General features: G+C 37.6%; 1 protein-coding gene across 1 annotated transcript; it reads left to right on the top strand.

Moving 5' to 3' along the window:
• Positions 1-1,268: 1,268 nt before the first annotated feature.
• On the top strand, positions 1,269-13,239 carry EMC7 (ER membrane protein complex subunit 7). The gene is made up of 5 exons (XM_060096553.1): positions 1,269-1,568; positions 5,084-5,203; positions 9,055-9,193; positions 10,488-10,568; positions 12,776-13,239. Exons 1-5 carry the CDS (start codon positions 1,336-1,338, stop codon positions 12,926-12,928), a joined length of 726 nt encoding a protein of 241 aa, XP_059952536.1. The 5' UTR covers positions 1,269-1,335; the 3' UTR covers positions 12,929-13,239.
• Positions 13,240-14,714: the final 1,475 nt, after the last annotated feature.

A 14,714-nucleotide genomic window follows, 5' to 3' on the forward strand; every position in this document is an offset into this window, starting at 1 on the left:
ATGAGAAAAATTTGGGATGAAGCTATTTCTATTTCTGTATATTTGTATCATTTTAGAAAAGTGAAATTTAACTTTATAATTTAGCATAGTTTTGACGGTTGGTGTTGATGGGGAGAGTTGTAGCACATGATATTTTTAGAGCATGCCTGCTCCTTCCAAAGATTAAATGTGAAGAAATGGCCATCTTCAGAAGACTCGGGGAAAGTACCCCTAAGCAGCAGATGACGACGCTCAGAAGAGAGTATGGGGTGGTCCCCGAGGGCTGCGTCACTACCCCACGCCAGGGGTTCAGAGTCCTAGGCTCTTGTATCTTTTTTCAGTGTTTGGTTACTCCTCTCTGGGAGGCTAACTCTAAGAGTGGCAATGTCTAAGGCCAACAGAAACCCTGGGCAAGCCACTTTCCTTTCTATCATCAAGAAATTTAAGGATTGGAGCAGATGATCTCTGAAATCTTGGCTTAGCCCTCACGATCAAATTGGCAGGTTCCCCCCACTCACCTGTTGTCACGGTAAAGCATTCAAAACTGGACGAATGGTGGATTATAGATAAATAAATGCAGATAAATGTCCTCTCTTTCCCTTTTCACCAGACGCAGCCCTTAGTAAACAGTTTACGTATTTTTCCAGCTATTTTTCTATGCAGAGGTGGTATCTCCTTCAAACACACAAGCGGGAGCCTTTTCATCTTATACGTCTTGGGGAATCTAGAAGCTTTTTTTTTTTTTTTTTTTTTTTTTGCGGTACGCGGGCCTCTCACTGTTGTGGCTTCTCCCGTTGCGGAGCACAGGCTCTGGATGCGCAGGCTCAGCTGCCATGGCTCACGGACCCAGCCGCTCCGCGGCATGTGGGATCTTCCCGGACCGGGACACGAACCCGTCCCCTGCATCGGCAGGCGGACTCTCAACCACTGCGACACCAGGGAAGCCCTCTAGAAGCTTTTTAAACGCTCTCTTCTGGACTTGTGTCTACCTAAGTCGGAGCCTCATTTGCAAACGCTACTTAAGATCCCCGTTCCTCTCGGTTTTAATCATCTTTCACTCGCGTGAGGTCCTCAGCACCCCCGGCGGCCACAGCAACACACCTCACTTTCACTTTGTGAGCGGCCCCCTTAAGCGGCGCTCTTCACACCGCACTCCAACCCAGAGCGCGCGGAGGTCGCCGCAACACTTCCGCCTCGCAAGTGGATTAGCTAAGACTCCTGCGCTCGGGTTTGAGTCCACAGTTGGTGCCCGAACCCGGCGCGCAGGGATGACGACATCAGCCTGCGGAGACGGCGACGGCGAGAGACGGGGAGGGCTTCCGGGGCTCCCAGCCTAAGCGCCCGAGAGCTGCAGTCATGGCGGCTGCTGTGTGGGGCTTGTTTTTCTTCCTTCTGCTGATGCTCTCAGGGGATGCCCAGAGCTCGGAGGTGTCTGGGGCTACCTCCGAGGGGTCAGGAGGGAGTGGAGTCAGTATCGGAGATCGCTTCAAGATTGAGGGGCGTGCGGTTGTTCCTGGTGTGAAGCCCCAGGACTGGATCTCGGCGGCCCGAGTGCTGGTAGATGGAGAAGAGCACGTTGGCTTTCTTAAGTGAGCATCCTGAGGGCATCGCGAAAGCGGTTGGGTTGGGAGCCGGAAGGGAATTCCCCATAGGGGAGCTGAATGTCAAGACCTGATGACGTCGCTGTCCGAGGGTGAACCTTGCGAGGCAGTCGACGCTTTCCCCTTCCCGGTCCCGTACCTCAGAAATGAGGATGGCTGGCGCTCGTCCCAGGCCCGGAGCAGTGGAGTCGGTTATCTTCAACTCCATTTTGGCCCTGGATGGGGACGACCGCTCCTGGGCCCTGGGCACAGATGGACCCCTTATTTGTCTTTTGCTGAATTCTTTCTTTTGCATCTCATCTCGTTTCCCTGGAATCTGGCCCCTTTTTGCATTCATTTCAGTCTTTTGGTAGCTTCATATTGTGTAGAAAGATACTAAGCAAGTGGGAATTCTCAAAGCCCACAGGGCTTCTAGTGATGACACAGACTGGGAGGCTAATGTTGCTGCTTCTAAAATTAATGGACCCTGAAGTCCCTAATCAAAGCACCTTTTTTTTGCCTGGAGGTGGGATTTTGTTCTTTTTTACACTTGAATTCATCGAGGGATTTGCGACATCACTATTGTCATTTATGTGAGACTCCACAGTGCTTGCTTACTCCCTTCTGTCCTTTCTAGCTGTTAGTAGAAATAGGATTTGAGCCTATATTAAAAGACGTGGTAGATTTATTAGCAAGTCCAGTTCTGCAGCAGCCTGCTTTTCAGATGTCTAGGCACAAGTATAATGTTTTAAATCTTTCGATTGCTGCTTGGAAAGTGAAACTTTGAACTGAAAATTCATTTGGTAAAAAGGAAGCGTTTCTCTGGTAGGTTTGTATACCAGCAAGTGGTATCTGAAAACCAGACAATTTAAGTGTGGACATTTAATTCTAAATCTGTTTTGGAAATATTCAGAGTATCCAGGTGCCTTTGAATGAGAATTTCAACCTCAGATTAATAAATAGTGACAAGCTTACAGTCATTTTTAAAGTGCTGTGTGTTATTACAAATCTGGCATTAGGGCATTCTTTAAGTTTTACCCTAATAAATGAACTTTTAATAATAAAACTCTCATTAAGCTTTAGAAAATTAGCCATAATTAACCATTTGACCTCTCTTTTTTCTTCTGCAGTATACAGTTTTTTTAAATAAACATTTTTTATTTGAAAATAATGTATATGTGATATGTTTATCGAAGAAAATATAAACAAAGTAGAGATAACAAGCCTTAACATTTTATTGTATCTCTTTGGAATCATATGACCTACGTTTTTAATAGTAATATACAATATACAGTGCTTTGTAACCTGCTTTTTTTCATTTAATATTTTGTGAGCAGCTTCTGATACCATTTCATGTTGTTTCATTTGTATGTAGAAAGGTTAATTGAGAATTAATATGAAGAGCTTATGGTGGCAACCTTTTTGGAAGAGGGATAGGTAATTTGTCTTGTACCTGTTATGCATAAGTAACATGCAATTTTGACTGTGTTTATTGGAGGTGGCTTGGGACTTGGCTAAATGGAGATCAGGGGAGTTTCAACTGAGGACTCCCATGCCACTTCTTGCTCTCATCACTGTGTATGTAAACCATAATTTATTTATCTAGTCCTCTGTTTGCGGGCATTTAGGTAGTTTTCAGTTTTTTGAAATTATGTGCTATGCATACGTAAGATTATATACTGTAATTTTTTGAATTTTTTCTTATGGAAAATTACAGACATACACTAAAATAAACAGAATAGCTTAGGAACCCATGACAATTTACTGTTTGATTTTATATATCCTCTGCACCTCATTAATTTCTTTCTGGAATATTTAAATATGATGATCTTAAACATAATATAATTTCACTTGTAAAAACACTACTATGTATCTCTGAAAGATAAGGACTTTAAAAAAAAACCCACAGTACCATTATCGATTTGACAAAAAAATTGATAATGCCATAATATCATCTAATACCCAGTCCATTTTTATGTTTTCCCACTTATCTTAGAAATAGTTTTATGTGATTGTTCTTTCAAATCAGGGTCCAACAAGGTCATTGTATTGTAGCGTACATTTTAAAAGCCAAGTTTTAAAATTTCGTTATACAATGTCTATGTTATCTTTTAAAGCAAAATATTTACCTTAGGAGGAAGAATATATTTGCTTTTTCTTTACGCCATTAGTTCTGCTATTATTTGTGTTGTGCTGGAATTAACTTAATTCTCTTTCTTCTGGACCTAGGAAAATGTTTTGAAATTCATTAAGTTAGGGTCCCATCAAGAAACTGAATAATTAGAATAATTCTAGGAGAGTTTAATGAAAGGATTAACCAGGGTAGTCATGGTGTAGGGAAACAACCAGATTATGCAGTACTCCAGAGTTTACAACCTCAAGGCTATTGTCACCTCTAAGCCTGAAGGGGGGCGGGGAACTAAAGGTTACTGGAACCTAGAAAAGAGGAAAGAACTGCCTTGAAAGGAGCTGTGTCCCTTGACAAAGCCAGTTAGGGGCCTCTCGTGGGGGAGTGGGGGGGAAAGTATACTAAGCTCATTTTCTTCTCTTCCTGCTGTGGGGAGAGAAGGGTGGAGAATGATCTGAAGGGCAAATAGAAGACATCCAGCTCAGGAGTAAGTTAACTTGATGTTTGCACTTCGATTCTGTTTCAGTTTAGTGTGTACTTTGAAGTAGTAAGGAACTTTTTCCTCTTACTTTTTAGTAAACATTGTGGATGTGACAGAATCAACTATTCCTTTAACTGTGAAAGAGCCTAATGATTTAAGGAGCATTATTTTAACATTATTGTGAGACTGGCAATTCTGTGATAAAGTCAGTCCCTTTTGAACTATTTGTTCTCTTGAAACAGTTTCTCATTAGCAAAACAAATTAATTTTGGTCTGTGAACATGAAATTATCAGTTCTTGATGGGGTGGTTTTCTAAGTCTAGAAGTTTAGAAGAAAGCAGTAAGGAAAAGGTGGATGGTTTTAACTACATAAACATTTTAAACTTCTACATACCCAAAAAGAAGTAACCAAGGTAGATGGGAACTATTTGTAACAAGTGGAACAAACTACTTAATTACCTTTTCCGTATAAAAGAAAAAAAGGAAAGAAAACAAAATGCAAATTAAAACTAGGAAAAAAGGCCATTTTTAATTAAGAAATTGTTGGAGGGGATCTGCAAAATTGGACCCCTAATCTTGTAGGAATGACATATATTATTCATTCCCTTGAATGAAGACATGGCTTTAGAATTGGACCTGTGCTCCTGTCACCTGTCATCTCTATTCCACAGAAGGAATAGAAGTACTTTCTATGTCTCTGTGGAATGGTCTGGGGCGTTTTCAGAACTCATGCAGTGTTAATTATGGAAGCTGAAATGTGGGACAACTCTTGCCAATTTGGGAGTTTTTTTTGCTAATTACTCTGACTGTCATTTTGGGAGGTGTTGGTTTGGGAGTTAACAGATGGTTTAAAACATAAGAAAAGAATAAGCTATTGATCGGAAGTGACTAAATATGATAATTTCATTGTTCCAGGACAGATGGGAGTTTTGTGGTTCATGATATACCTTCTGGATCTTATGTAGTGGAAGTTATTTCTCCAGCTTACAGGTTTGATCCTGTCCGAGTAGATATCACTTCAAAAGGCAAAATGAGGTGAGAACAACTGATTTAATTTTTACCAAAGGCTAGGCTACTGAATACCTCATTATATATATTCCTTTTAGAATTTATAGTTAAGGTTGGAAAGTTTCCTATTTAAACTACAGGTATTCCTTAAAATATTTAAAACATCCTTATGTTGTTCTAATCTGAGCATTGATAATATTGTACAGTTGAACTTTCTCCTGCTCTGGCTTAATATTTATTTTTAAGCTCCTAATATGATTATACAGAGAAGAGGTAAGGTTACTTACTATAGGAGCAAAAGCACTGTGAAAGTTTTAATTGAAATATGATTATTAAAATTGGAAATAATTTAACTTTTCTAAGTTGAAAATACTCATCATTGGGATATTTTGATGGTACCTCTTAGTATCTATTTGATAGTATGTTGATCTAGAAATTTCTATAGTTCTTCCTGTCTGGAACATTTAGTGTGCAATGGAAATTTAGTATTTCTTTGGAAAACGGTAGATTACATCATGGAGTTTACTTCAAAGTGAGGATCATAATAAAAAATAGAAAAGTACAGTATTAGAGGCTAGAAGACTAGGAAAGTTTCAGAAGTTCTAAGTAGATGAACACATGCTTTGAAGTCGAGGTGAAAAGAATTTTGTACTAATTCAGGCTCTGATCCTGAAATACCACAAACCCATTTGAAGTTAGAATCAGTTGTGTAGATGTCCACAGTGTTCAGATTCAGCCTTATGCTCTTATAACCCCAATTTATTTATTTGTTATTAGTCTTATGCCAATAGTGCTCTCTTTAGTCTAATCTGACCAGAAAGTATAGGAAGCAGTTTTCTTGCTTGCTTGCTTGCTTTATTGAGGTGTAATTGACAAATACCAAACAGTTTTAAATGGTAATGTCTCTTCTTTGTTTGAGCTATCAAAGAATTACTTCATGTTGCAGTAATAAAGAAGAGGTCATGCAAAGGCAAAAATAATTTGAGGGTTAGAGGAGCTGTATTTTACTACTGACCTTTTCGTTATGTGCCTAGCATATTTAGGTTGATTTGTAGAGACCCCAAATTGAGCTGACATAAGAGAGATGTTCGGTTAGTACTGTAATATTTATATTTGAGTTAGCGTTTACTCCTAAAATGCTTTCCCTCTTCCTTTGGTTTTTTTTTTTTTTTTTTTTTTTTGTCATTGAAAGTTTTTAAAGTGTAATGTGTAAATATGCTATAATTAAAATAGTGAGTCATATATTGAGCTGCATCATCCTTTAATATCAGCTGCATATTAGTCCAGTGAAGTCAGCTCCTGTTGACAGAGTGTTCTTTTTCCTTTTAGGATGTGTAGTGAACAGAGATGGTTATTCTGTGGTAATTTAAATTCTTGGTATTATTATGAAACCAATACTGTGATGCTACTAAAAACACGTTCTTTAGAAACAAACTACTTTCCCCTCTATTTTTGAAATTAAATAGTCTTAGAATACTCTACTTTGTCCAAATGCTGATATTTCTTGCTGTTGGCTATTGAGAGCAAGGTGGAGCATGAATTAAAGGTAATACATTGCAAATATGTTTATAAATATTTTTGATGTAATAAATGGATTGTTTCAAAGTAACTGAACCACATTAGCTGTTGACTTTCTCATGTCTTTTTAGAGGCATAAAAGTTTTTTTAAATATATGTATAAAACTCTAGTATGTTAAAACCTAAACTGTAAAGGCCTTATCATGGCTTTTTATGTATTTTAGTATTGCAGGCTTGGAGATGGGGGTGGTTTGTAGATTTACCATATGAACTTTATATAGGTTTAAAAGTTTTTTTAAAATACTGAAAACACTGGGAGTTCCCTGGGGTACAGTGGTCAGGACTCTGCACTTTCATTGCTGTGGGCCCGGCTTCAGTCCCTGGTTGGGGAACTAAGATCCCACAAGCCGTGTGGCCTGGCCCTGCAAAAAAACAAAACAAAACTGAATACTGGAGGGAATGAAAGTTGTTAAAGGGGGATACTTGTTGATTAAAAATTATAATTTATTTTTATTCTTTTTACTTTGAATTTTGAGTAAAGTAGTCTAAGCAATTAGAAATATTTTTCTAAATATAAAGTTTTATTTGCTTTTTCACTTTGGGTAAAGAGTACTTCCTGCTTTAGTATTTAAGGACTGGTTGCAGCAGTTGGATTCATGTTCTCAGATCCATTCCTGATGATTGGATGCCTGAAGCATAGGTAAAAAAAACAAGGCCCTTATCACTTTAATAATTGGGGAGGACAGAGTAGAGAACAAAGAGGGATCCATATAAGATACTAATATTCTTGACCAATATTTTGTAAGCATGCATAAGTTAGTTTCAGATATATGTGAGACTTATATTTCTGACATTTTGTCAGAATGAAAAATTTTAGAAATGCTGGGTAAAGCATGATAAACATTTCCTTTTAAATATATAGCTCCCAAAAAAGTAAGGGAAATCTTCAGAGGATAAACTGTAAACTACTTTCCTACCTGGGGGTTTTGTTATTCTCTCACCAAAAGCCTTGGATTTTATTAGCAGTGTGTAGGTGGGAGGCAAGCCTTGGGCATGCTTGGGGTCAGAATTAGATCTAAGACTTGGTTCCCCCTTTGACCCTTGGCCTGAAATCCAAAAGATCAGATTCCCAACCTGGCCCTGGCTTTTGGAGGGAAAAATCTATCCTGAAAATTGATAGTCACACCCTCATTGAAATTTGGGTATGAATTTATTCTTGCATGATCCAGAAACTTGCAATCTGAACAATTAATAAGATGGCCCCTGGTCATAATCCCCGACTCCTGGCAGAGACAAATGCATAACTCTCTGTCCAGTCCCATGCAAAAATAAAGTCTACTTAACTTATAAAATACCCAAGAAAACAATGTACATGGAGTCAGCAGATGAATCAGACCTCTGAGAACTCTAGATAGTAGGCTTATTGGATATAGACTACAAAATTGTTTAAAGTATATTTAAAATGCTTTAAACAAATAAAAGAAATGCTTTTACCGTAATACCAAAATAAGCCATAGATATTTGAAAAAAGAATAAAATTGAACTTTTACATTCAGTATATGCTTTGGAATACAAAACTCAGTGGATATACTAAGCAACTGAACAGGTTTGATGAGCTGGAAGACAGATCAGAAAAATTACCCAGAAAGCAATACAGATAAAGGAAAGGACACTGTGAAAGTGAGAATTTAACAAGATGTGGAGGTGGAGTAAAGAATGAAAAGATCTAACATGTGTCTAATAGAAGTTCCAGAAGGAAATGATAGAAAAAATAGGGGAGGCAATTTTCAAAAAGTAAACTGGAATATGTCTGTACATGGGTGATTAAAATTACTGGCATGTCTGGTAAAAATGTAATGTTACCTATGGCACTGTTGCAGGACTTTCTTAAATCATTAGGTTTTTCTTGCAAAATACCCTTTAAAATTAGGTGTACTCAACAATGCATGTTTCAGACAATCAAAAAAATTCCAGCATTTTTGTATATTTATAACACAATAAATTTATTATTAAATAGAATCAAAGAGCTTTAGAGCTAGAAGAATTCCAGGAGAACTTCTGATATAACCAGAAAAGTTAAGAACTTAAGACCACAGGCCAAGGTAATAACAGAGCTATAGCTAGAAACTAGGTCTCTTGATTCCAAATCTAGTGTTCTCCCTCTACATTTTGCTAAGTATTTTAGACATACAGATAAAGCTACTTTGATCAGATTTTCAAGATCAAAAGTTTAGACGCCAAAGCATTTTGGAAAAAGCTAAAGGTAATTATAAGGCATTGCTAATATATTATAAGCATTTCTTTTAACTAGTAATGCTTTTAATAGGATTACTGATGCTTTTTTCATGTTGCTTTATCAGAGCGAGATATGTGAATTACATCAAAACATCAGAAGTGGTCAGACTGCCCTATCCTCTCCAAATGAAATCTTCAGGCCCACCTTCTTACTTTATTAAAAGGGAATCTTGGGGCTGGACAGACTTTCTGATGAACCCGATGGTATGTATCAGGCTACAATAAAGTATCTTTACTAATCTGTAATTTGCTTCCAGGCAGTTGAAAAATTCTAACCCCTGTGAAAGGAAAGCTAGAGTTAGATTGTTGGATCAAAGGATTACTGTGAACAGTTCATGAATTTCATGAAAATAGTAGCTTTGGGAATACATAATGAAAAAGATAGTAGTGAGAATGGCACAGTAGATTTGACATTGAAATGTGCAGCAGAAATTAGTTAAGTACTTATGTTTAAAATTCAAATAGAATAAGAGTATGTGGTAAGTCACACATGGAGCTAGCTATCTCATCCTTCATACTACCTGAATGTTAGTCCATTGATGAATGTGCCGTCATTTAATAAATTTCCCCTCTTGATGGCACAAGTAAGGTTTTTACAAAGTCTTTTTTTAAAATGTGTTATGAACAGAGAAGTTATTCTGTAGTAATTTAAGTACTTGGTATTTTCATGAAACGATTTTATGGTATCCACTAATATAAAATACTAATAGCATATTTAGAAACAGCTTGACTTTTTTTCCTTGCTGTTTTTGAAAGTTGAATTATTACCTTAGAATTATCTAGATGTTGATCATATTTCTTGCTGATAGCTATTTAGAACACAAATAGGGATGTTTCAGGCTGTACATCCTTTGAGAGGAATAAATTAGTACCTGGAATCTGCAGTTAGGCATAAAGAGGCAGGAGGGTAGAGTGGATGGGCGAAGTTAGCGATGAGACTCCAAAGCTAATTGAGAAATATCTTCCATGTTCTCATTTCTGAAATCCCATGGGAACATACGCAGTGGTAGAAGCTCCTAGGTCATTTTTTAAAACTTGTCTGCTATAGTAGTTGCCTAGTGGTATATTGTACATTAGAGGGGGGATGTGGTGTTTTCTCTAAGAACCACAAGTCATCTGGAAAGACTTGTGGATCCACCTGGCCATTAGGATCACCAATCTCAATGCCAGACTGCAGACTGAAGAAAGTGAATGAATAGTTCAGTTTGCAAACTATTTGTGTTAGATAAAACTCTAAACTCTGCAAAACGATAGGAAGCACAGATGTGAAGCAAGCTGTCTATATAAAGTCCACACACTTATAGGTAAGACTCTTATATGACAACAGTCAGATACCGAGGAGCACCTTGCTGTCACCAGGGCTCGTTCAGTAGAATTGAAGTGGTGGCTGCTAGTTTTATTCTGTTTACAATATTTAATTCCTTCATTGGTTGTTAAGTGCAGATTTTGTTCTACAGTTAAGTAGGAAAAACATTTTCTGAATTTTTTTCTTTCACAGGTTATGATGATGGTTCTTCCATTACTGATATTTGTGCTTCTGCCCAAAGTGGTCAACACAAGTGATCCTGACATGAGGCGGGTAAGATGACTGAGCCATGTTCTGATGCCTGGTCTGTCCGTTGTGGATGAATGGCTTGGGTTTGTTCAGCTTTATCCTAATTACCAAGCCAAATTCATCTACAGGTTGTGTTGATACAGTATTATGTTCCTGACATTTAATTAATTGTTTCCACTGGACCAGATAAATTCAGTTGGTTCTGCCTGATAAAAGCCTGGGTCTCTTCATATAGTTAAAACATTCTGCTTAGTACTTGCCTCTTTGCACCTCGCTTGTTTAATAGTTGAAAAGCATAATAATTCTGGTATACCTAATCCAAATATTTTGCAAAATGGTAGCTTCTTATAATCTATCTTTACTTTACAAAACTCTTCAGAGTATACATTTAGTTTATGTGTTCAGACACACAGAAGAAATTCGGGTAGACCAAGGGAGAAAAATAGAATACTGGTTTTCAAACTCTCTACCACAAGATCATACTGTTTGGCAAAGGGGAGAGGAGTTGCCAAGTAAGATGCTTCAAATTTTTAGTGCCACCACTTTGTCTCTTTTAAATATTTGCTTCCGTATAAAATCTTCAGAATTAAAAAAAAAAAAAATTATCTATTCTTCCACCCAAAAACCATCAACAAATATCTCCTGAATTCCAGGTTTTTCTATTGTATTTAATATATATGTATTTACACTTTATTCATCACTGAATAAATATTTATTAATCAATTTTTAGGTTCTGGATACAGGCGATACAAAAATGGATTATATGTCATCCCTGTTGTCAACAAGCTCATAGTCCAGTTAAATGTAGGAAGTAGAATGGATTTATAAAGCACTCTTCTTGCCATCAGAGGATTGTGTGAGTGTGTATGTGCGCATGTGTGGGTTTAAATGGAAAAATAAGATATACATAAATAAAAAATGTTTGCTGAGGTACTAGGTGATTAAGTTCTGTAGAAGGTAAGACACTTATCCCAAGCTGGAATGGCAGAAAAAGCTTCATGAAAAAAGAAAGCTTTATGATGTTTCAAAATGTTTTATTGCTAAATTTTGGCATCTTTGCCTCAGTGTTGGTTAGAAAGTGTACATCCTATATCCTTGTATCTGTTAAGGCAGTTAACTCTCTGTGGTATCAGTAGAAGGAAACATTAGAAGTCATATGGGATTAAAAATTCATTTCTTGCAAAATGCTTTGCATATAGTAAGCAGTGTAAAAAGTTGTGCATTCAAGAGCTTCAGAATTGAACAGGTTCAAAAATAGAGTTGATGATATATTTTTGCGGGGACTCAAGACCTGTTATATTTAAAATAAACATTTAATTCTTGATTACTAGGGCATGTTAACATAATGTTTCTTTTCCTGGCTGTATTTGTAAAGGTGCTTTCTGCCTGAAAACTCATGTATATATTCTACATTTGGGGAGAAAGTCCAAGTTAATAATTGAACAAAAAATTCAATTTTAAACAATAGATAATAGAGTATTTGCTATTTTTTTTCATGTCCGAACTAATACAATTTTAAGTTCACTTTTGGAATGTCACATATAATTCAAATGAAGCAGACATTACATTAATATTGTCAAAAATGGAACAGTACTTTATAGATTGTTGGCTCAGTAAGGGGGAGGACAAGAACCTCAAAATAAAAGTGCCGTGTCCTTAGGTCCTGCCAGTGACTGTTTGTAACATTTTAACATTGATGTTGCTTGCTTTAGATGCTGTAACTGAGGTCACCCATGTCATACAGTATTCATAGATTTACTACTAAGGCCCTTAGGAACCAAGTCTTGGAAATATTACAGTTACCTTCCAGACTTTTCTGATACCTTCATACATGGTTAAAGATTGATATTCTGGTTATATGCATCTAGAAAAAGCATGAGTTTAAGAAAACACTTGTTAAAACAATAAGAAAGCATTCTGATTGGAAAACAAAATAAGGTGGCAGGAATATGATCACATATGTCCATTATCCGAGAAAATGCCCTTTATAAAAACATAAGCTGAATCAAACCCCAGGCAACACTTGTCGGACATTTACTAAGGATTGAAATGCTTAGTGATATAAAGGAGGCATGAAACATGGTTTCTGAAATGCTATTGGGTATGACATTACATCATTGCTCAGAACCAGTACCTTTTACCTGTTCTATTTCTCTCCTCCTTCCTTAAGGGAAGTGTTAGTTGTTAAATGACGCGTGCCTTTCATATCATTGTGCTTTGTCTTCCCACAGGAGATGGAGCAGTCAATGAATATGCTGAATTCCAATCATGAATTGCCTGATGTTTCTGAGTTCATGACAAGACTCTTCTCTTCAAAATCATCTGGCAAATCTAGCAGTGGCAGCAGTAAAACAGGCAAAAGTGGGGCTGGCAAAAGGAGGTAGTCAGGCCAGCCAGAGGTGGCATTTGCACAAACATGGCAACACTGGGTGACATCCAAGTCTTGAGGGAGAACCGTGTGAAGCAACTACTGTAAACTGGAGTCATCCTTAAAGTTGATCTCTTATAACTGTTGTATGTGATAACTCTTCAGCACATGTTTTGTATCTGGTACACAAGAAAACCCAGCTTTCATCCTTTGTCTGTATGAGGTCAATATTGATGTCACTGAATTAATTACAGTGTCCTATAGAAAATGACATTAATAAATTATATGAAGTACTATACATTATGTATATTAAAATAAGTCTTAATCCAGAGATAAAATTATCTTGTCATTTTTTTTCACTTAATGTTTCCTTTATTTCTGACAATTTTCTTCTATCTTTCATTATCCGAGGCTTGAAATTGATTTTTCCTGTTTAAAAAGAAGTGGTTGATATTTTTAGAGCAGCATGCACCGTGGGTTTTTGTGTAACTAGACCTTTCAAAATTCTTAGTCCTGCCCTGCCATTTAAGATTCCCTGATATTTGAAGTAGAACCATATGTTTCTGATGTAGTTTTAATTTTTATTATTACAGTTAGTTTCAGAGTGTGGATATATGAATTAGGATAGGTGTTACCAATTTTTAAATTCTGATTACCATCTCTGGTTTCATTTTACAATTATTGAATATCAGCTATATGCCGTGATTCAAGGTAAGATACAGAGATGGATAGTATCCAGTGCCTGTCCTCTGTAGAGCTTATTATGTAGGGAGGAAGCACAAATAATAACGGAGTGAATGGCCAGGGGAAAGAAGTGCAGCAGTAGGAGAGCCTTGTAGAGTCTGAGGATGGAAAATCAACCTTAGAGCTCCATACTGCAATGTTGGTAGTATAGCAGAGGTAGCTTATAAACCCCCTCATCTTCCCCACTATTGATTCTCAGAGGTGCTGAAATATCCAGTTAGGATATCTCAAATATCAGGAGTGTCTCAAAACCTTTTTATTTCAGTAAGTTACAACACCTTTTCTTTTGGATTTTGGGGTGTTTTTTTTTTTAGCAGTCTTTTAAATTTTTATTTATTTATTTATCTATCTATTTATTTATTTATTTATTGGCTGCGTTGTGTCTTCGTTGTTGCACGCAGGCTTTCTCTAGTTGCCGTGAGCGGGGGCTACTCTTTGTTGCAGTGCGCAGGCTTCTCATTGCGGTGGCTTCTCTTGTTGCGGAGCACGGGCTCTAGGCGTGCGGGCTTCAGTAGTTGTGGCTCGCGGGCTCTAGAGCGCAGGCTCAGTAGTTGTGGCGCACAGGCTTAGTTGCTCTGCAGCATGTGGGATCTTCCTGGACCAGGGCTTGAACCAGGGAAGCCCTGGATTGTTTTAATTAAAGAACTCTGAGGCTGCAGTATTGCTTCTAGTAGGGCTCCTATCCTCTCCTATGTTAAGAGAACTCCCCTGTTGCTTTCTTAGGGTTATTAAATCAGCAAAAAAACAACAACAACAACAAAAGATTGGTTCCAAACTCTTAACGTTCCCTTTTATTATCCTATTATAGGTGCCATTTTTCATTTTGAAATGAGGTACATGAGATTTCTTTTAAAGAAATGAGTTCAAAGAAAGGGAATTCGGGGCTTCCCTGGTGGCACAGTGGTTAAGAATCTGCCTGCCAACGCAGGGGACACCGGTTCGATCCCTGGTCCGGGAAGATTGCACATGCCGCGGAGCAGCTAAGCCCATGCACCACAACTACTGAACCTGTGCTCTAGAGCCCACGTGCCACAACGACTGAAGCCTGTGCGCCTAGA

The sequence above is a fragment of the Mesoplodon densirostris genome, chromosome 4 (genome assembly GCF_025265405.1).
Source record: "Mesoplodon densirostris isolate mMesDen1 chromosome 4, mMesDen1 primary haplotype, whole genome shotgun sequence".
Classification (NCBI taxonomy): domain Eukaryota; kingdom Metazoa; phylum Chordata; class Mammalia; order Artiodactyla; family Ziphiidae; genus Mesoplodon; species Mesoplodon densirostris.

Coding starts and splice junctions, on each gene's coding strand:
- EMC7 (XM_060096553.1), top strand. CDS start 1,336: ATGGCGGCTGCTGTGTGGGGCTTGTTTTTCTTCCTTCTGCTGATGCTC. Junction 1,569..5,083: donor GAGCACGTTGGCTTTCTTAA/GTGAGCATCCTG, acceptor TCATTGTTCCAG/GACAGATGGGAGTTTTGTGG. Junction 10,569..12,775: donor GTGATCCTGACATGAGGCGG/GTAAGATGACTG, acceptor GTCTTCCCACAG/GAGATGGAGCAGTCAATGAA.